The sequence below is a fragment of the Alligator mississippiensis genome, chromosome 3 (assembly GCF_030867095.1).
Source record: "Alligator mississippiensis isolate rAllMis1 chromosome 3, rAllMis1, whole genome shotgun sequence".
NCBI classification, from domain to species: Eukaryota; Metazoa; Chordata; order Crocodylia; family Alligatoridae; genus Alligator; species Alligator mississippiensis.
In genome coordinates, this window is record NC_081826.1 from 38856211 (window position 1) to 38879093 (window position 22883).

Consider the following 22883-nt stretch of genomic DNA (forward strand, 5'->3'; position numbering starts at 1 on the left):
CGTGATAAAAACAAAACCCCACAAAACTGCACTGTTCCACATTTATCTCTTTGAAGTGCAAACTTTGATTTTTTTTCAATCGGGCAAGGAGTTGAAGTCCCACCTACAGGACCTTCACTCCCACCGCATGGGACGCCTGGGTTGACGCCTTCGTGTCCCGCCAGGCCCGTCCCACTGGTTGAGAAACACTGGCCTAGCGGAGCGAGGTGCCCAAACCCCGCTGAGTTACTGCGGGAGGTGGCTGGCTAACATTTGAACATCCCAGTCGAAGAAGATACTCCTTCGCAAACATCGTTTTAAATATAAGGATGGATGAAAAGTCGCTTTGGTGAATACAAGGCGCAGCCCGGCCCAGGCCACTGCGGGCAGGGGGGTCCGGCACGAGGACAAGGCCTTTCGCACCGCCCTGGCTCGCGTTCCCGAGGCCCCCGGGCCGGCGGAGCAGCAGCGGGAGGGAGCCACAAGGCCAGCGGTGCAAAACGCATCACAATGGAGGCGCTGCACCAGGCCGCGGAAAGCCCCTGGCGCCACCAGCCTGCTCCTGCCCCTGCCCTTCGCCGCCGGGCTTTGCTGGGCAAGGGGCTGCCCCTGTGCTGCCACATGGCAGCCCGGCAGCGCCGCGAGGCCCCGCTCCCTCCGCCCGGCCGCTGTGGGGAGGGAGGAAACGTGTTTGCTCGTGGCTCGGAGAAACGCAGCCAGCCCCGCGCATTGTCTGCGGCTCCATAGCAACCCCAGCCCGGCCCGGCCCCGCACCTGTCCCCGGGCTGCCGGGAAGGCCTCCGCCGGGCCGCGCTCCGAGCCATGCGCCAGAAGCGGCTGACCACCGGTACGTGCGCCCCGCCGGCGGGCTCCCCTCGGGCTGTGCCCGGGGGAGGGACCCGGGAAACTCGCCCGGCGCCGCCTTCGGCCCGAAAAGCGCGGGACTTCCCGCGGGCCAGGCCTGGGGCAAGGCGGCTTCGCTTCCACTTCTCATCATTTTATCATCGGCCCCTCAGGCGTTGATGTTCATTCTTAAAACCTAATACCCGGCAGCCCTGGGATCATGCTACAATCTGGGATTTCATTTAAAAAGCACATTCCTAATCCTCAGGATTGCAAGGGAAAGTGGGGAACGTGAGCCAAGAGTAGCCTAAACACCAGCCGCTCAGAAATCAGTCTCATGATTTTGGTGGGGTGGAGCAGGGGAACCTCACCATCTTTACCTGCCTGGGATTAGCCGCCCCGTGTTTCTTTAGACTTTATTCGCTTTCCTCAGATCAGGTTAATTTGGAAACCTCTGGAAGCGTATAGAGGCTCATTGCTCGCTGCTCTTCTGCGCGACACTTGTCGATCTTGTGTGTCCCGTCGAAGAGATTCCAGCAAACTTGCACTGAAAATGTATCAGATGAATAACGTTCAGTATTTTGTATTTATGTTGCAGAACCTCCAGATATAACGGAAGATGTTTTTGTAAGTATCTTTAATGAGCAAGTCATTTTTATTGTCGTGATACTATAGAAAAAATAACGAGTGGTGCTAAACTAGTGTGTGTTTTTTTTTATTATTATTATTATTTCTCCAGTGCAAAAGTGGGCTTTGGCGTGTTACTCCCAGTAGGAGCATTGCTCCTTCTGATATTATTTCTTTAAAAAAAGAAAGAAACATGTATTTTTTGGTTTATTGGTGGTAGGTTTTTTGTTTTTGCTTGCATGTTTTGCTTGGACAAGAAGAAAATGCTGTGGAATTAGAAAAGGTGAAACCGTCAGTGACTGGTGCCTCCTGAATCTCGGGGGGGACATCTGCAGAAGCCGCTGACCCTGTCAGGGGAATACCAGCCCTACTGACAGCATCAGTATCAGTCATCAGGAGGGACACGTGCACCCCTGTGCACCCCCTACCAGCCACCTATGGGTGAAACAAAACATTGATGAGAGTAAGAAAGCAAGTTAAAGGTGCACAATGGCCTGGAGGAAGAAAGGAAATATGTCATAGATTTCATTGACATTAGGGCTGGAAGGGACCTTGGAAGATCATCGAGTCCAGCCCCCTGCCCCTGGGGCAGAAGTCATCTGGGGTCAAAGGATCCCAGAAAGATAACGTCCAAACATTTCTTAAAAGAATCCAGAGTAGGTGCCTGCACCACCTCTGGAGGGAGTCTATTCCAGGCCTCGGGGGCTCGGACAGTAAGGAAATTTTTCCTTATGTCCAACCTAAAACAGTCTTGGAGGAGTTTGTGACTGTTGGACCTTGTCATCCCTTGGGGTGCTCTGGTGAACTTAACTGGAAGCTATGATTTGTTGGGGATGGGTTCTGCAGAGCTTACTTCTGCTTCACCTTTACTGTCCTCTGCTACCAACTCCAGTATAATAGGAAGATTGGGCTGGAAAGGGCAGTCAGGTGTACAGGACTACGTTCACAAGTGCCTGTGAATATAGAGGACTGTTCGCAGGCAGTCGTGAACCCAAGGAATCTCCAAAATCACCATTTCAAACTCTCAACCCCTGCTATGGGACATGATCTCTGAAACACCAGGAACACTCATGCCAAAGGAAAAGAGAGAGGAGAGGAATGTATTGCCAATGCCCTGTCATTGCAAGGGCAGAAAAGTAATTAGTTAATAAGATTTCCTCCACATTTCTCCCCCCAGTTTATGGGCTTGTGTGTCTGCTTTTTTGTCTCTTACCATGTTATAATTTAAACATTTCAACATAGGTTTTGTTTTCCCTTTATGGCCCCCCATGCAACATGTATATTTTTAAACATATTTACCTCTATCTCTTATTGGGACCTTTAGGTATTAATCTAGTATCAATAAATGATGAGTTGAAGTCAATCTCTCTTAAAAGTAAACTAAAAGTATCTTAATCAGGACATATTTATAACATCTTAACCTAAACCACTCCATGTGGATAGTTCCTTTTGATAACAGGGGAGCTTCATTTGGGTGCATGGGTGGTTCACAGGGCTAGGGTTTATTTATCCACTTTAAGGCTTCCACATTTAAACTGAGCACTTGACTTTTTTTTTGTTTGTGAGTGTCTTTCATTTTCAATAGAAGCTGCATTTGATCTGCTGTTCCCTAAAGCCTTACCAATTCTATCTGTGTTCAGACCCTTCTTGGGTATCTTATAACATCTCTGTATATCTGTACTAGCACTCTGACTGCAGTGACATGGAAAGGCTATTATATATAATAGATAGAGTGTCATCAGATATGTTTCCATACAAAATCTAAACAGGGATTTTACAGTGTACCACTGACAAAATGATTTCAATATCTTCTTCACTGCTCTAAGAATGACAGAAATAGGACCCTTGATACCTGTACTATATGCAGGCCAACCTCCCCATTACTTCAGTGAGAGTTTTGGTTGCATAAATATTGTATATTAAGGCCCACTGGTATTGTATCCCGACTACCTATTGAAATCATGAGACTCCTTTCAATAGTAATAACATGGAATGCTCACCAGAGAGCATACCAGGAGAAGGATTCAAAATTGCTATTGCCACAAAAAAATCTAAACTGTTATGTAAATACAACTTCATAAATTATAATGGGTAAGTATTAAATGTGGAAATTTAAAAAAAAATGCAAGTAAGATTGATGGCTAAACTTTCATGGAAAATTTGTATTGTGTTTTCATATTATTTAAAAATCACCCAAATACATTCAGTAAGTGGCAAAAGCCAGTGTTAATAGTGTAGTAAAATTTTTATTAATGAATGAGTTTGTTTGTATTTCTTGCTGTTATATGGGACTATAGAGAACATGTACTTGGCAAACAAAAAACACATGTACCTGCATATTTATAGGGTTTCTAATTTAGCTAGTAATTAATAATTTGTTTCAAATAGTTCACTTGGAGTAGTGAAGTGTTAATATTACTGTTAATAGTGTCATATTTATCCAGCCACCATCAAATCTATTCAACTGCACACATTTGAAATGTGGCACCAGCCTGTTTCTAACAAAAGTTTTCACATCAAGCATGTGTACTAATGCATTGCTGAACTGGGAGCCTCAGGGCCTGATAACAAGTGAAGTCAACTACTAATTTCACTCTAAAGTGCTTGGGCTTAAGATTTCTGATCCCAATTCTTCCATTTGGGATTACCCTAAATTTTTTGGGTTGCACCCACTCATGCTCTTTCTAGCCTTGATTGAGAGTGCACAAGAAGCCAGTGTGGAGCTGAGTGTGACCTGGTGCCTTAGTTCAGGGGATGTTCTTATTCTGTATACCTTGCACCAAATGCCACTCCCCACTTGCACAGATTTCATTGTCATGGAATAGCAGGCAGAATTTTCCCTTGTAAGAACCATAGCAATGCCAAGTAGTCCATTTTTTACTTCAGCCCATGTTAACAGGCAGCTTTTAAGGGCAGAAATAACAATATGTTTAAGAAACTGATCTTCTTATAAATTGGATGGGATTCTTTCTGATAAAGTTCATAGTACTGAAAAAGCCAACGGAATATAGCAAGACTGGGCTCTGTACTTAGTGATCTGGCAAGCATGAGAAGAAAATAACTAAATCTGAAATGTATTTCACTGGTGCCCTTTGTATTAGAAATAATAAAGTAAACATACTAACCGCAAACACAGGGCTCAGTGCTACTCCCAATGAAGTCAGTGGAAAAACTCCTAATCTGGGCAGTCACAAAATCTTGCAGACTATTATTTGATATTGTGGGACAAATTGTGAATTGGCCAACTCCCTTTTATTCCTCCGTGTCAGCTACCCCACCATTGATCATGGTGTGGGAGTGAAGCAGGCTCCACAGAGCTGGAACATTCCTTCTCTCCCTGGTACAGATGGTGGGGACCATGTAGACCAAGTTGAAAAATATGGAGAATACTTGCAGATGTTTTTTCCCCAGGAAAAATATGAATATTTTAAGCATTTATAGATCTTTAGTTTTTCTAGTTTTTTATCTGCAAGTTCCTTGACAGAGGACTTATTTTGATATGCATTTTGTGCAGTGCTGAGCACATCACTGATGTACAATGAATTAAAAAAATGTAGATAAAATGCTATTTTTTCCCCAAAAGTTTTCATTACATAGTCTGACACAATTTATTGTCTAGGACAATAACAAATAGATGTTAACATAGGTTACTGTTAACATTGCCTTGTGTTTTTTATGTTCCTGCAGGAAGATTATTTAACAACAGATGATATGCTTGTGGACTACTTTAATGAATTCTTGAGTCTTCCAGTAAGTACATTGTAACAATCTCTTATGAAACTCAAGAAAAATCCTTATTGTGACTACTAAGAAGTCAGACTATCTAACAAAACCTTATATTCTGTTATGTTTTTGGTATTAGATTTTTTTTGTTTTTACGTTTTTTAAAAGCTTCTCAGTTTTAATGGTATTCTCTCATTTCTTTCTATGTTATTCTCAGCAAAGCTCTGCTCATGTCTAGATTTATATCTTGACTTCTTGGGATGCATTTCTCTTGTCTGAAGTAGATTTATACATGTAACTTGGAGGGCATCAAAATAATAAAAATTAGATTTGAAAAAGACACATCAATAATAATGCAAAACACCTAAAGTTAGACCACTCCTATTTAGTGGATGAGGTTGACTTATTTTAGTCATTCATACTTGCAGATATTGGTCTGAATACATCTCTCTTTTTGTGATTATGGAGTACATTCCACCATGAATCAGCTCCACTGGTTTAATTTAGAGTTAGTTTTGCCGTTGTTCTCACACACCAGTGAATTTGTCCACAAGTAAATTGCTATGAGAGTAGCTGTTTTTATGAGGCTAATTATCCCTGCCTCTCAGGCCCCTGAAACACATTATGGTTATGATGTGACTAACAGGTTAATCTCTCCATAAATAGTAACCTGGCCACATGTTCAAGTCAGTTGAAGATATGATAATACAGTAAATGAGCCACAAAGTTATTCCACATGTAACAACTTTGTGGCTTGCTTGTATTGTGCCCTAAATTAAACGTGTGGCTGGTTAGGGCAGACCCATGACAGATCCCAAAACTTAGCTGATGGTTGGGATCTGGCATGGGACGGCCCCAAGGTCCAAGACACAGCTGTTCTGGTACTTTCCAAACCCAGTGTGTTGCCCAGTTGAGCAGCACATGGTATTTTAATTTAATCCCCGTGTACTGGGACCTGTAAAAACTGTGCTATCCAACTGGGTAGCACACACGTCTTTATGTCTCTGTGCATGAAAACTCTGGGATTAGGCTGTGGCAGGCTGATCCTAGGATCCCCATGTGCTGGGACCTTTAAAACCCCGTATGGGGTCCAATTTAGCAGTCAGTGCTCTTAGCCCCGTGTGTCAGGACCTGTAAAAACCCCAGCTTGGGTTTTGACAACCAGCTGATTGTTGGCTGGGGCTGGGGACCTGACTGTTACTAGCTTCAGATCCTTGTTGATCAGCTAATTGTTGGCCCCTGGATTTCAACTTGCTGGTGCACGGGGAGCCTGGGATCATGATAGTATTCCAGGCTCCCCCTGCACCAGTAAGTACGGTACAACAGAGATCTAAATCCTGGTCTCAAAATTGTGTGTCCTGCCATGCACTTGTGGCATGACAGAAGGCACAATTGTTGGGACTGTGGCTTAGATCCCATTGTTCCTTAAACTGAATGTCTGTCAGAGGACTTGGCAATGGTTCCTCTGCTTTTGATTAGAGGAGTTGTACACACAGAGCAGAACAGTCCAAGAAAGATCTGGTGCAGACATGCCCTCTGAGGAGCAGAGCCAATTAGTCTGGGTGCAATACCACATGAACACAACTCTACTGCAGTTTGGGTACTAGTGGGTGTGTCTGCAGTGTACTTTAATGTGCATTAGCCTATTTTATTGCACATTAAAGCATCCCTAAAACCGTGCTTTTTAGTTAATGTATCTTAAAATAGGCTAATAGGCATTACGCATCACTTAAAAACCATGGGCATATACACGTGCTCCGGGGGTGTTTATGTGTGCCGGGGGAGGGGGGCGCTTTAATAGAGTGGCTCTGAGAGCGTCTCTTGTACCAGTGTCCCCGTGCTTCAAAATGGCAGCAGGGGTGCTTTATCTAAAGCTCATTTGACAAGCTTTAGATAAAGTGCTCCTCCACCATTTTGAAGTGTAGGAATGCTAATACATGAGTTGTGGAGTCTGGCTGGAGTATGGTAATTACCATGTTCCAGCAGATTTGATTAATTGAGTCTACTCCGATGTGCTGTAATTACAGCACATCGGAGCAGCCTCCATGTTTGTGTATAGGCACCGAATGCTCTTTAGTTAATGTACATTAAGTACGGGTGCACCAATAGAGATTTTTGGGGCCGATACCAATAGCCAATATTTAAGGAGGCATATTGGCCAATACCCATCCGATTTCCAATACAGCTGCCTCCAGCTGGTAAGTTCAGTGTGGTGGAAGGGGGAGCGAAGGGGCATGGGGGTGCAGATCAGTGCCCCCCAGTGGTGAAGGAAGGGCAGGGGCAGGTGCTGCACAGGCAGGGTTGCGGGGGTGGAGACGTGGCTTATGGAGGGGGAGGTGGCTGCTTGCACTCCAGGAGGGCATGGGGGGGAAGGCGTGCCCCCTGGATCTGCGTGGGGCAGGGTGGGCAGGCTGGGGCTGCACGGGGCTCTTCTCGGCAGGGGCTGGGCTCAGAGCAGGTGCCAACGGTGCTGGGAGGATGCTGCATCCACCCCAAATTTCGCTTCCACTCCGTTCCCAGCGCCGCTGCCATGAGCCACCCGGCACAGCCCTGTTTCAACACCCCACCCACCAGGAAGAGCCAGGGCTGTGCCAAGCAGCTGGTGGCACAGCGCTGGGAGTGCAGCGGTGGTGAAATTTGGGGTGGATACAGCATCCTCCCAGCACCGCTAGCTCCCGCTTTGAGCCCAGCCCTGGCTGCAGCCTGCCCCACCCTGCACAGATCCGGGGGCACATGCCCTCCCGGGGTGTGAGCAACAGCAAGAGCCGCCTCCCCCTCCCCCCTACGAGCAGCGGCTCCGCCTCCCCGCCCCACCTGGCCAGTGCTTGCCCCCTCCCTCACCATGGGGGTCATCAATCTGCTTCCCCCCCATGCCCCTTCCCTCCCCCTTCTCCTTCCACTACACTGGACTTACCAGCTGGAGGCAGCTCTCCATGTTGCTGGCTTTGCTCCTTGCTGCCTGAGTGCTGCACTGCAGTTGCGTGCAGCACAGGCATTTATCAACCAAATTATTGGCCCCTTTGGGCTGATATCCAAGAGAGCCAGTTTTCTTTATATCTGTACTGATCCAATATCAGACGGATGTAACAGTACACATCTAGCATTAAGACAGGCTAATGTGCATTTTCCTGGTACCTCACAATATAGGGTGCCTGTACACAAGTGCAGAGCCTACTCCAATGAGCTGTAATTACAGTGTGTTGGAGTAGACTTGATTAATTAAGTCTGTTGGAGTGTGGTAATTACTGCACTCCAGCAGCCTCCTGCGTTTTGTGTATCAGCGTCTGTGTGCTTCAAAATGGTGGTGGGAGTGTGCTTTAAGTAAAGCTTGTCAAACAAGCTTTAGTTCAAGCACCCCTACCACCAGTTTGAAGTGCAGAGATGCTGATACACTAGATGCTGTGGTGCTTTAATTAGAGCAGCTCTTGGTCAACCCTGGAGCACATGTAAAAGCTCCCAGAGGTACTAGATTTAATGCTCATTAACAAAAGCACATTAATGCACATGTAGTGTGTGCAGAGCCAGCTTCAGTACCTTTATAGAATCATAGAGAAGTAGGGCTGGAAGGGACCTCCAGAGTTCACTTAGTCCAACCCCCTGTCAGAGGCAGGATCATCCCTATCTAAACCATCTTATACAAATCTGCTGTCTAACCTCCTAGTAAAACTACACAGTCAACCCAAGCACAACACAAGACATAACACCTTAATCTGTCACAGATAAAGCAGAGAGGCCCCAACAGCTAACATCCTGCTGCTGCAAAGTTTGTTAAAATACCCTTGAGAGATCTCTGAAAGAGGGCCTGTAGAAGAAAGCAAAACCCCCCACAGTCTGTACCAATCTGACCATGGACTAAAAATCCTTCCTGACCTCAAAATACGGTGATCAGTCTGACCTTGAGCAAATCTTTGCCATTATGAGCTGTGCCATGTTTGCACACCTCTGTCTTGCCTTGTGTAGATATACCCTAAGTTTCCATTGAGTTTCCTCCAGATTGTTCTGTCATAAGGAAAGGAGTCTGTCCCCCTAAACTTTGTATGACCTTGGCTGTTCATGAATGTAAGAAACCCAGTGGAGGCCAGGCCTATCTATGAGAAGATGCTGTGGTCTCACTAGGCTTCCCACCTCCTGTCTTGTCACAGTGTCTGCACCAATGCTGAGTCATTATGGGACTGACAGTGCCATAGAGTCTATGTTCCACATTTATTCTAAGTAGATTTTAATGGAAACAGAGTATTTATTAAATGTTTTTATTAATAATGGTCTCATTGCTTTTATTTTCTCTCTTGATTTTCTGCAAAGGATTTTCGTTTTTCAAAATTAAGTTCCATTAATACCTGGAATACTGTGGCCTGAATGGTTTATATTCCCAACTTTCCTCTTCCTCTCAGAACACTTTCATTAAAACTTTGCACTGAAAATTCCATCTTTTTATCCTTGTTGTGATTATATAGCCGTTGCCTAGAAACATTATTACCCAGGTGTGTTAGTTGTTAGGCAACAAGTTAAACTGAAGAATATTGTGTGACTTAATGCAACAAATCAGAGGTAGCATATGCTTAGTTTAGGAGGCTGCCTCTTTTGATTTATAATCCACCACCAGTGTATGCTAAAATTACAGCACTGGGGACTCTGTGTGGAAACTGAATTATATTCTGCTGTAATTTACAGTGCATCCTTTAAACAATCACGTTATTGTAATACTATTCAGATTTTTTTCTGACATGAAATGATATATACTTTAATGAAAGGTAGGTCATAAGGAAAAGCTCTCTGAAAGATAAAATCATAGAAGAAGCAAAAGGACACTTGTTTGACTGAAATGTGGTGACTTGAGAAGGCTAAAAAGTGGTTACATGGCATGCAAACAGTTTACATCTGCTTCAGTGACTAATTTAAGATCAGTGTTACTTTATGAAGATTTAAGATGTATATTGTTATAGGCTTATTTCCTTTTCCAGCTGGGCAGATGGCGATAACCTTTTCTAGACCTAACCACTGTGACCCATGTATTCATAAACTAGGGGAAAGTGGTTTATTGGGAGATGAAAGTTAAGGCCATTAGTTAGCTCCCTCTGGTTCAACATTTGGACTAGCAGTGTGGGAACAGGACCACACTTCTTTTGCAGTTTGTGAACTATGCTCTTTGTAAACTTCTCCATTGCAATCCAAGTTCATATTAGTTTCCAACATTCAGTTTCAAAACATCTAGGGAATGCTGGCTGTATAAAGGACTGTTCTCTCTTTGTGTCCTACCACAAGAACTACATCAGAGGTGTCAAACCCATCCCAGACCTCAGGCTAGATCCAAACTGGAGGGGCTCCTTGTTTGGTGGCAGCATGAGTCTGAGGGCATGTGGCTGCATGGAGCTGCATTTCTGCAGTACAGAGCTGAGGACATGCCTGTGAAGAGCCAGGGGCATGCAGCGGTATGAAGTTCTGGCTAGCCAGCAGCACAAAGCTGGGGGCATGCATCAGCATGCAGCCATGTTTGACCAGAGCTTTGCACAACTGCATGCTCCTGAAAGTGGTCAAATTTGCAAATGACGAAATTATACAAAACGGTAAAGATCAAGGTGAATTGTGAGAAATTACAGAAGAATCTTGCACTATTGAGTGAATGGGCAACTAAATGGCAGATGAAATTGAATGTATAAAGTGATTCATAGATTCATAGATTGTAAGGCCAGAAGGGATCTCGGAAGATCATCAGGTCCAACCCCCTGCACCAAGCAGGAAAGATAACTGGGGGTCAAGTGACCCCAGCAAAGTGACTGTCTAGTCTCCTCTTGATGATTTCAAGGGTAGGTGATTGTACCACCTCTAGAGGGAACTTATTCCACAGTCTGGACACCCTGACTGTGAAGAAGTTTTTCCTAATGTTGAGCCTGAATCGATCTGCCAGGAGTTTGTGGCCATTACTCGTGGTTTTCCCCTCGGGTGCCCTGGTGAACAGTTGCTCACTGAGCCCTTGATGTACTCCCCTAGTATAGCGGTAAGCTGCTACCATGTCCCCTCTCAGCCTTCTTGTCTTCAGGCTGAAGAATCCCAGATCCCTCAGCCTTTCCTCATATAGTTTGCCATGTAAGACTCTGATCAGCCTCTCCAAGAGAAGGTTGAGAGGGGACCTTGTGGCGGTGTACAAATTCATAAGGGGAGAGCAACACAAAATGGGCAATGATCTGTTTACCAGGGCACACCCTGGAACAAAGAACAATGGTTATAAGCTATTGGAGAGTAGGTTTAGACAGGACATTAGAAAAAAGTTCATCATGGTTAGGGTTGCCAGGATCTGGAATGGGCTTCCAAGGGAGGTGGTGTTTGGGTCTTCAAGAGGAGACTGGACAGGCATCTGGCTGGGATCACATGATCCCAGGTTCGGTGACCCTTTTCTTGCTTGCCAGAGGCAGAGGGTCGAACTAAATGGCCCACTGAGGTCCCTTCCGACCCTAGAATCTATGAATCATACAGGTGGCTCTTTGGACTCTTTCAAGCTTGTCCATGCCCTTGTTAAAGTGTGGTGCCCAGAACTAGATGCAGTACTCCAGCTGTGGTCTCACCAGTACTGAGTAGAGCGGAAGAATCACCTTCTTGGTTTTGCTGGAGATTCATTGATTGACACATGCCAGAGTATTATTTGCCCTACTGGTTACAGCATTGTGCTGCCAGCTCATATTCATACTGTGGTTTATTATTATTGACAGTTCCCTTTCATTCGTGGTGCTAGTCAGATGGTGCTGCCACTCCTATAGGTGTGTTGGGGTTTGCTTGTCCTGTGGTGGAGTACTTTACATTTCTTGACATTGAACTTAATCAGATTCTGATTTGCCCAACTTGCTAGCCTGTCTAGGTCTGCTTGTAACTGTAGCCTATCTTCAAGCGTGACCACACTCCCCCATAATTTGGTGTTGTCTACGAACTTGGCCAGTGAGCTCTTCACCCCCACATCCAAATCATTAATAAAGATGTTGAAAAGTACTGAATTGAGCACTGACCCCTGCGGGACACCGCTGCCCACTTCTTGCCAGGATGACACAGATCCATTCACTATGACTCTCTGGGTTCTATCCTGCAGCCAGTTTCTCACCCACCTGACTGTCCTGGAGTTAAGCCTACAGTCCTCCAATTTTCTCATGGCGACATTGTGGGATATCAGATCAAAGGCCTTTTGGAGGGCAAGGTATACAGTGTCAGCCTGCTCTCTTGTGTCCAGGTAGCCAGTTACCTGGTCATAGAAGGAGATGAGGTTGGTAAGGCAAGACCTGCCCACAACGAGGCCATGGTGGCTGTCATTCAGAATCACCTTCTGCAAGCTCATCGCAGATAGACTTCTTGATTAACTTTTCTAGGACTTTCCTTAGGATGGAAGTTAGGGTAATATGGCCTATAGTTACCTGGGTCCTCCCTCCTGCCCTTCTTGTGGATAGGCACAACTTTGGCCCTCTTCCAGTCCTCAGGCACTTCTAAGTGCCACAAGTTGTAGAAGAGTTTTGCCAGGGGTTCCGCTGTGACTTTGGCCAACTCCTTCAGCACTCTTGGATGAAGATCATCTGGTCCCTCTGACTTGTATATGTCTAATTTTTTTAATTGGTCATACACCAATTGTACGGCAATAGTAGGAAAGCGATTATTCGTACCATGCTCATCTTCTACTCTACCTGGCGTGGTTTTTGCCTTGGTCCAGTGAAAGACTGAGGCGAAGTAGTCATTCAGGAGTTCAGCTTTCTCCTGGGTACTGGTAACCAGGTCTCTTGAGTTGTTGAGCAATGGCCCCACATTTGTTTTCCTCCTGTTCCCTGTGTACCTAAAGAAGGACTTGTCCTTGATTCCCATTTCATAGATTGTTAGGGGCTGGAAGGGACCTTGCAGATCATCGGGTCCAGCCCCCACCCCCTCAACTCTAGGCAGGAAGACAACTGGGGTTAGGTGACCCCAGCAAGGTGACTGTCTAGTCTCATTTTGAAAACCTCCAGGGTAGGTGAATGCACCACTTCTGGATGCAGTTTATTTCACAGTCTGGACAACCCTGACTCTGAAGGATTTTTTCCTGGTATTAAGCCTGAAGTAGCCTTCCAGGAGTTTGTATCCATTGGTCCTGGTCTTCCCCGGGGTTCACCATTGCTAATCTAAGTTCAGTCACTACTTTACCCTGTCTTATCTGTTCCCTGCAAATGCAAGCCATCGTGGAATAGTCCTCCTTGGGGCCTGCCCTGAGCTTCCATTGTTTATAAGCCTCTGTCTTAAGAGGACTGTGATTTCCCTGTTTAGCCAAGAGGGCTTCTCAGCCCATCTGTTATCATTCTCTGCATGGGAATGGATTTCCTTTGTGCTTCAAGGATCGTGTCCTTAAGGAACAACCACTTTTCATGCATACCTTTTGCCTTCGGTCCCTGGTCCCATGTGCCATGATGCACATGGGCAAAAATAACTCAAACTATACCTACACTCTGGGCTCTGCATTAGCTGTTACCACACAGGAAGCATCTGAGAGTCATAGTGGACAGTTTCCTAAAAACATCAACTCAGTGCTCAGCAGCCATTAAAAAAGACAAACAAAATGTTAGGAATTATTAAAAAGGGAATTGAAAATGAAACAAAATAGCATTATGCCCCTTTAAAAATCAATGGTGTGCCCACTTCTTGAATACTGTGCCCAGTTTTGGCCTTGCACACCTCAGAAAGGATATAGAAGAACTAGAGAAGGTACAGAGAAGGGTAACAAGGATAATTAGTGGTATGGAGGGGCTTACGTATAAGAAGAAAATAAAGAGGCTAGGCCTATTCAGTTTAGAAAAGAGGCACTTGAAGGGGGATATGATAAAGAGTTTACAAAATACTAAATGGTGAAGAGAAAGTAAATTGTGTGTGTACGTGTGTATATGTGTGTGTGTATGTGTGTGTGTGCGCATACATGTGTACATATATGTGTGAACAACTTCTCCCAGGTCCCCCCTTATACTTACAGGCTGCCACCAATTCACCCCTGAGCCTTCTCCTCTCCAGGCTGAAGAGTCCTATGTCCCGTGCGTGCGTGTGTGTGTGTGTGTGTATTAGGGGTGCACCAATAGAGATTTTTGGGGTCAATATGGATAGCCACTATTTAAGGAAGCAAATTGGCTAATACCGATTCAATTTCCAACATCTGCCTTCAGCTGGTAAGTCCATGAGGGGGAGGGGGAGGGAAGGGGCATTGGGGGCAGGACAGATCAATGCCCACCACAGAGAGGGAGGGGACAGGGGCAGGTGCTGCCCAGACAGGGCAGGGGGGCCGTAGCCATAGCTCATGGGGCTGGGCAGCTCCTGCTGCTGCTTGCACCCTGGGAGGGTGTGGGGGGGAGCATGTGCCCCCCAGATCTGTGCGGGGCAGGGCAAGCTGCAGCCAGGGCTGCATGGGGCTCTTCTCTGTGGGGGCTGGACTCAGAGCAGGCACCGGTGGCACTGGGAGGATGCTGCATCCACCCCAAATTTCGCAGCTGCTCCACTCCCAGTGCCACCACCACCAGCCGCAGCCCCGGGACTTCCCAGCACATGGATGGAGGTGGGCCATGGCGCATACATATATATGTGTGTGTGTGTGTGTGTGTGTGTATTAGGCCTGTGCGAATAAGGAAGTATTCAATTCGGATTAGGCCAATTCGGAGGACAGTGATTTGATTTGTAGATTTGGATCATTGTCCTGAATCAATTTGGCCGAATTGGCTTAGGAAGATTCGGCGCTGATTCGGAGAGATTCGGTGATTCAGATTGGCTGGGAGGCAGGCACAGCCCATCAGCTGCAGGTTTTCCCACAGCTCCTCCAGCTGTGCCTGCCTCTTCCCAGGCGGGGTTAGCCACGGGAGAAGCCTCCGTGGCAGCTGTCGCATCGCATTGGTGCTGCATGGCTTGGCAGGGTGCTGCCTGCTGTTTGGGACCTGGGGCCACTGGGGCTGAGCGGTGCCTGTCTCCGGCTGACACATGGAGCCGCTCCAGCTCCTAGACAGCATGTGTCACCCTGTCGAGCTGCACTGCACTCGTGCCATGGGGCAGCTGCCGCGCGGGTGCCAGGTGGGGGGTGATCCCCACTGCCCCGTGCTGCGTGGGGGGGCTCTGCCATGAGCCCTCAGAGGCCCTGATCACCACTGCCAGAGCCAGTGAGTGCTTTTTTTTGTTTTAAGTGCTGGGAGGCTAGGCTGGGCGAGGGATGGGGCCAGGGAGGGCAACCATGCGGGCTTCTCTTACAGTTCCTTTGGCTGTGCCTACTTCTGCCCCGGTGGGGGGAGCCACGGGGGTTATGCCCTGCTGCCGCTTGCCCATCCAGCACAGTGGGGAGGTGCAATGCAGGTGCAACTTGCTCCGGGCAGCAGGAAAGCATAGTCCCTGCTCCCAGTGCTTCACGTTTGCGTCAGGACTGGGAGTGGGGGCTCTGCTCTGCTGCTGCTTGCCAGCTGGTATGGAAAGCACAGGATGTGCGTGCAACAGCGCTGGGAGTGGGGGCTATGACCTGCTGCCGCTTGTTCCCTTCCGCCTGGAGTGAGCCAAGCCTGCATCCCCCCTCCCCGTGTGTGTGTGTGTGTGTGTGTGTGTGTCCTACTCTCCCAGGAGCAACCAAAGTATACAGATATTCAGGCTATTCCTCCTAGGGTAAAAATGGCTGCTCCAGGAATAAAAAAAATTGGCAACAACCAGGGTTAAATCGCAGCCAGGAGAGTTTCTCCCGGGAAAATGAATGACTGTACATGCTGTGGTTTCTCTCAGAAGAGAACATAGCCCTCCAGCATTCCCTCCTTTTTCCACCCAGGGAGACAGCGTGTTGCTTGCTGGACTTTGATGCTTCAGCAGGGAGCGAAGTACACCCCTTCACAATCCGCATGTTGTGCTGTAGGGGAACACAGGCTGACCATGGGCAGTCTGGGTCAGCCAATCAGGGGTGCCTGCTGCCATCTGTTCCTGGGTTAAACTAAAGGAGCCTGATGAGCAAGCTGAGATGTGTGCACAGGGCAGTGCCTTTGACAGCACAGCATTAGCTCTGCAAACTCTCTGCTCATCAGGGCCTCAGCAATCAAATATCTGTACATATGGCTCTGGGTAATTTTCTCTACCAGGTGGACAAACCTGAAAGAATTTTCCCAGATTATTTGAATGTGTGTACAAATATACTGAGAGTAGACTGACTGACAGACAAAGAAGGAGCATTTCTTCTATGTTATTGAGATCTGAGATGTTTGCTTGTAACTTAGTCCTTATTTATGGTTGGGGTGAAATCTTGGCACTGTTGAAATCAAAGAGAGTTTTGCCATTGACTTACATATAGACAGAATTTCTCACTAGATTCTCAAAGCTGTTTAACTTCCTCTACTCCACTTATTTTCTGCCTGGTCAGGGCCTTCTGACAGTTGCAGTGTCCTCATTCAGTTTTTGGGGGCCAGGCTGAATGACTCTCCATGGGGTGTGGTGAATATAGGAGAATTCTTGAATGAATTTAAGTAAATTTGACAGCTATAAAGCCATGACCCATAGAGAGAAATGCGCAATATCCTAGGAACACGGAGAGAGATGCTGTTTTGTATTCTGTTTTGGGAGGAAATAGGAACATTGGCCACCACTACAATTAATTTGATCGCTCATAGGTTTCTGAACACTATATTTGATTTGTTCTTCGTCCAAAAACATATTCAGCTGTTTGCATTTAACATCTGAGAAGTTATTTTGCTGTCAGCCATTTATGTCTGAATGTTTACTTATTAAGATATCTCCCATACAGCAGTGTGAAAACAGCATTTGCTTGTCTGTACTTTGCTTAGTGACTTTTCTAAAGCTGAATGAAAGTCCTGCATACTGGAATATATTGGTCACATCTAGTGTATTTTAGTTCTCAGCAAAATTTATGGCTTGCCAAAGCAGGAGAGTGTTCTGCAAGAGTGGCTAAACCAGGCCAAAATTTACATTTCAAATTTTACCTTTTCTTTTTTCTTGGAAGGGTTTTGAGTAAAGAATAGGTCTGGATTTACTGCATATTTTGTCATATCTGTAAAATTATTATAGTACACACTTTCACAAAGGAATCTGTTGTAATTTTATTCAACTAAGGAGTAAAAGCTTCCTTCCCCTTTATTCTGAGATGTTTCTCTTTGAGGCTCTGATGAAATGATCTGTTTAGTAGAGTTTTCTGGCTGAGTGTGTGTGTGTGTGTGTGTGTGTGTGTGTGTGTACATGTTAAATCTGGTGTCAGAAAAATGCATCTTAGATTAATGTATCTGTTTTTGGTCTAATATGCATTATTTGAAGTCTTACTTCTTTCATTCCATTAGTAGATGTGTCTTGTAAATGATTTGTGGTGGGACATCCAAAATGACAGTACAATTCATATTTAAAAGTTGTCATTGGCATCTGTTTCACTACATTAAAGTTGCCAGATGTTTTTTGTTTGGTTAATTAGAAAGCATATTGAAAAATCTAGACCTAGAACTGAGTTACTAGAGATTGAGTAAAAGTAGATATGAGTGATAAATTAATGTTGTCTTTGGTTAGCTTTCAATTTAAATACCATAGAACTAAAATAATCTAGTAATGTCTAGTCAAATAGTTCCAGATTATGGAATTTACATGCCTTGTTTGCTTTTTTCTGCAAACAAGTCCTGCTTTTTATTTTTTTTCTCTCCCTTTCCCCTTTTCATAAAGCGTAGGAAATTAAATAATACATTTATTTAATGTAAGCATTATGAAGGCTTAATCACTCAAAGTCAGGAATTTATAAAAATTAAGCATGAAAGTAAAAGAAATTTGCAGTTATTAAGTTGGGAGGCATTCTGAACATAGGAGAGTAAATACATAATACTGAAAAAACCCAAACCAAACCCAGTCTTAAAATTGCACCTTAGTACTTCTAGAGAAAAAAGCATGAAGTCCACAAAAACCTGGAAAGTATTAATGCTAAAAAGACACAGGGGTGACAGCATACAGAAAATTAGATATGACTATGGTAAAATCAGGCAGCCAACCTGGCCAATAAAGTTCTGGGGTGTTTAGTTCTGATCAAATAAATCCTGAAAGGCATAGGAGCTATTTATGCTTAATTTAATCACATGCTAAAGTACTTTGGTGGTTCAGGGCCTCTACATAAAGATATTGCAGGATATGAAAGAACTATCATAGAGCCTTTCCATTAGTCTAGTGTAACCAGACTTGTATAGTGTGTTAAGTTTTGGGCATCTCATTATTGCTAAATTGTGGGCAGTTTGGAGAAGAGCAACAAAAGTGCTTGATTTCAGTGTAGTTACTTTGGATTTATACTGGTGTGAAATGAAACAGGATCTCACAAAAAGAGACTAAATTCAATTAATATTATTGTGTGGGAAAAAAGGCCACTTCAAGTTTTTATCTTCTCATTTTTATGATTTTTTTATGATTTTTTTTCTTAAAGCAGAATGCCTCCAACTTCATAGTGAACTGTTTGAATGTTTTATACAACCTTCATAATCATCATTTCTTGAAGTTTGAATGCAAAATTATTAGTTTTGGTTTACAGTAAAAAAAAAAAAAAGACAGAAAAAACTAATGATTGCTTTTGGGTATGCACATGCTTCTACTCTGCTTTTAGGTATGCACGTGTATGTGAAGTTGACAGAAGTTGCATGTACATAGCTGAAGATGGGATTGGAACTGTTGTACATAGGTCATACAGTCCCTAATTGAATTGGCAATATATGGTAATACTTGATATGGGAATATTGGTCTTGACTCTTGCTAAGTTTTTGATTTAATATGAGGCCATAGGCCTTTAAAATAAATAAATAAATAAATAAAATTCGTTATATGCGAGGTAAATTCACTCTTATGCGATCGGTGTGGTGGAAGTCCGCAGCCAGCTGCTTTGTGCTGTTCACTGTGGGAGTGACACACACCAAACTATAGTCTCCTGTGTGAATCTGTGCTCCTTGCTCGTTTTCTGCAACACGTGTTTTTGTGGTTGCCATCCCCATTATGATAGTGCCCTGTGCTTGTGTGTACTGTCTACTGTTGGTGAGTACCAAAATTGTCTTGTAAAAGTGATAGAAACGGGTCTGGGGGTCAGTACAGTGGAGGTCTTGGAAGGTAACCCTATTTGTTACATTGTAAAGTGGGTTCCCTTTATGCGAATTCGACTTATGCGCTGTTTTCTTTATGCCTGTACAGCATAAAGCGAGGGAAACCTGTATTGGAAAACCTTACAATGAAAAGAGAGGGGCAAGTATGCTGTGAGCAAAAGTCCTGAAATGAAGGAGAAGGAAACCTATTTATACCCGATTCTGTTCTGTAGGGTGCTTTTATACTGCAGAAACAGGACTTCTCAAATGAAAGTTTCCTTATTATAACTTTTCAAAAATTTCTTTTGCAGACCTTTGCACAGCCGGTTAAATTTAATCCTGATTTTGGGATTTTTGAAGTAATTAATGACACCCCTCTGCTCCTGGAAAGCCAGCTTAAAAAAATACTGCATGCTCAAAAACCTCCAAATCCCATTTACAATGTTACAAGGAAGGCAAAGAATGTTGGGCAGTTCTCCAAAAAGAGCAGTGCTTCTTCAGCCCCAAATATTAACCCAAATTACAGGATTATGGTAAGCATGTTCTGTCCACTGCCTTTTATTTAAATGTTTTTGTAGACATTTTGACAGCAGTTACTGTTGTGTTTGACTTGCTAGCTTGGGGAAAAATGTTCATTTGTACAGTATTAGGAAAATACTACAATGAGCCAAATTATGCCCTCAGATCACCATGTGTCTCATACAAGTTAATTTAACTGCATTTGTACATCTTTTAGACCAGAATTTAGTTGTGTGGCCTGAAGCTTTTTAATATTAAGGAAAAAATGTTGCTCACCAATATTACGACAACAATTAGTTTACTGGTGATACTTGGAATATACAAATTGATTGAAACTAATGCATCTCAGTCTTCTGCCTTAACTTGTGCCTAGCAGTTGTGTGGCTGTGAGCTCATTCATGGTCTGGCAATATGTATGGGTCTCTTCTATTAGTTCTCAGAAGACTTGCATATTTAACTCCCGTTAGCACTGATGGGTAAAACTAGCATAAGTCACTAATTCTGGCAAGCAAGAACTGACTTAGCTAAGTGGATGTTTTGGAAGATAGAATAGATTTCAGGGAAACCTTCTTCTCCTGATGTTGTGTAGCCACTACCAGCTGTAATATTTTACTCTGCTTGCTTTAGTGGCTCTGTCTTTTGTTTTAGAATAGAAATGAAGTCAATATTAACTGTAAACATCTTAGAGAATACAAGAGAGTACAGATGGCTTTATAAGGAGTCCTTGGAGTTTTCCTTTAAATTGTACTTTTGCAGAAGAAAAGTACATTTCAGCAGGCTGTGGTACTTGATTTATTCACTTATGCTAGTGTGATATAATCAAGGAAGTTATGTGACTCCAGTAGACACCATTCAAAACTGTTCTAATGTCTTAGGGCAGTGGAGGGCAACCTTTTTTTGGCAGGCATGCCACAACTTATCCCTCACCTTCCCTGAGTGTCATTCTGATCCTTTCCCCCTGCCTGATCTGGTGGGCATCAGGTGGGCATCTTCTTTATGTTCTATGAGCATCCTGGGCATCTCCATTCCTGGTGGGCATCTTCTTTATGTTCCGTGCCCTGTGCTCCCCACCGGATCTGATGCTCTGCTTTCTGGTCCCTCTACCACTGTGCTGCCTGGCCCCTCTCTGAGTTGCTGAGTGCCACATGCAGAAACTGCATGTGCTGTAGGTTGGTCATGCTTGTTTACTGTGTTTTGAAACTAATCAGCCATCAACCTATGCCATGGCCAGGGAGGAGGAAAATCAAGGAGCTGTAGTTGATTGCATCTCTGCTTTGTTAAACATAATCATTGTGAAGCAGGTATGCTTGCCCATGATGGAAGGTGAACTATAACAGGATACTGTAATACTTTGCTAGTAACTATACAGGAAAAATACTTTGGTTAAAGAGGAGAAAGAGTAAAACCACATCTAAGGGATTCCATAGAATCTAGAAAAATACAGATCTTAACTAGAGAGACCCACATAGTTGAGTCAATGCCAATACAAATCTCAAGTATCAGATTGTAAGAATATTAATGGGGCTATATTACTGGCTTCCAGATCAAAAAGAAAAGTGAATGTCCAATGCTGAGAGAGGGCAAAAAGGAAGCAAAATTTACCACAATGCTAAAAATAGGGGACTTTCACTGCTTACTGAAAAACTGGTCAAAGGGCACAATGGAAGAAAGTTTTTCAGCATTCTAAGTGATTGCTTCTTGGAATGGCTTATCTGAGATCACACAGAAAGGGAAGCTAGTTTTAGTCTAACTAAAATTAGATGTGCTAATTTCACAAGTGCCAATAGCTGAATCAGTAAGTAATGGTGGCCACAATGTAATGAGGTTTGACATAGAAAGGTCAGGTTGACTACCAAAAAGTGATTAAGAATCACTGCCTTGAAATAACTAGCTGCATTGATCTCAGTGGAATTGAAGAGCTGAATATATCTTTCTCTGTCACGTCTTAGGGTTTGTGGGGTTTTGGCTGAGCTTCCCTGTGCATTCTTGGGCTCCATATCCCTAACCTTCCCCACCTAGTATTTCCTGTCACGTGAGTTGGGAGGGGACAGTACTGCCCTATTTTGTGTTATGTAAGGGCCCAAGTTATTTAATGACAGACATGATGTTTATTATAGGCTATATGCAAGTTTACCAAGACAAACTGTAACATGCCAGATGTTAAAAAATTGCCACAAAAATAGCAGATTCATGACAAAGAAGGTGCTGCTTCAGACAACATCTTTATCTTGCCAGAACAAATTTAACATCTGATCAGGTCTCCGATCCTTCACTATTCCATCATACCCTGCTCCTCCTTCCCCACTCCAAGAGGGAGGCAGGAAGGAGAGAGAGCAGCTCATTCTCTGACAACCCGCCAAACAGCAAGTTGTCAGGGAGCTTGCAATTTGCCTCACCATTGTTGCAGTGGTGGCAAAGGCTGCCTTGGGGTGGAATGGAGGAGAATGCCAGCTCTCAGGAAGCTCAAACATCGAAAACTTTATAGGACTCCTGAACTGCCTGACCTCCATTAAATTGAAAGCGTTCTTGAGATTCCTGAGGGTGGGGAATGCCCGGGCAGTGGCACTCTCCACTCTCGGGCAGCAAGAGAGCCACGAACTTTAAAGGGCTCTTGGGCTGCCCATAGACTCTTTAAAATTCCAGACAGGTTGGGAGTCTAAGACCTAGAAATGCCTAGTTGGAAAGTACTCAGGTCTCAGGCTGCCCACCAGTTGCCCACTCCTCTTCTCCCACCTCCAAGAGAGAGGGAGAATGGCTGGCTTTGGGTGCCTCCCAGACCTGTAAATGTGTAGGTGGCAAGCAGTTGGAGGCTACAGGGCTCTGGCCATCTGCCAGCCAGATATTGTGGTCATGGTGGCAAGAGTTCATGGTGAAGCCCGTCAGCTGACAGACTTCACTGAAGGCTGGGTGAGCCAAAGACCAACTCCCAAGGCTGGACAGCATGCCTTTTGTGGCAATTTTGTTGTCTTTCGGCGAGTGGTCTTTGAATATATGGTAGCCCATACTGCTTTAGTTTTTGTGGTACTACAGCCTTTGTAAAACTACAAAAAAAACCCATCTCTCAGAGCCTTAGGAGTGTTTCTTCTTTCCATGAGGTTTTCCACAGAAGGGAAGCACCATGACCTTTGTGGTATGCATCATTGCATTTTT

At 44.6% G+C, this 22883-nt stretch overlaps 1 protein-coding gene across 5 annotated transcripts in view; it reads left to right on the forward strand.

Annotated features, from left to right (window-relative positions):
- Positions 1–422: 422 nt before the first annotated feature.
- The window catches only part of RGS22 (regulator of G protein signaling 22), a 97133-nt gene continuing 74672 nt past the window's right edge, over positions 423–22883 (forward strand). For 2 of the 5 annotated variants that reach the window (XM_019495805.2, XM_019495806.2), the window contains exons 1-4: positions 425–826; positions 1421–1449; positions 5137–5199; positions 19526–19747. In XM_019495805.2, coding sequence (XP_019351350.1) covers positions 802–826; positions 1421–1449; positions 5137–5199; positions 19526–19747 — 339 coding nt within the window. In that variant the 5' untranslated portion in view covers positions 425–801. Of the gene's footprint in view, positions 827–1420; positions 1450–5136; positions 5200–19525; positions 19748–22883 lie in introns of all 5 variants that reach the window. The other 3 variants (XM_019495807.2, XM_019495803.2, XM_019495808.2) reach the window with 3 other exon arrangements.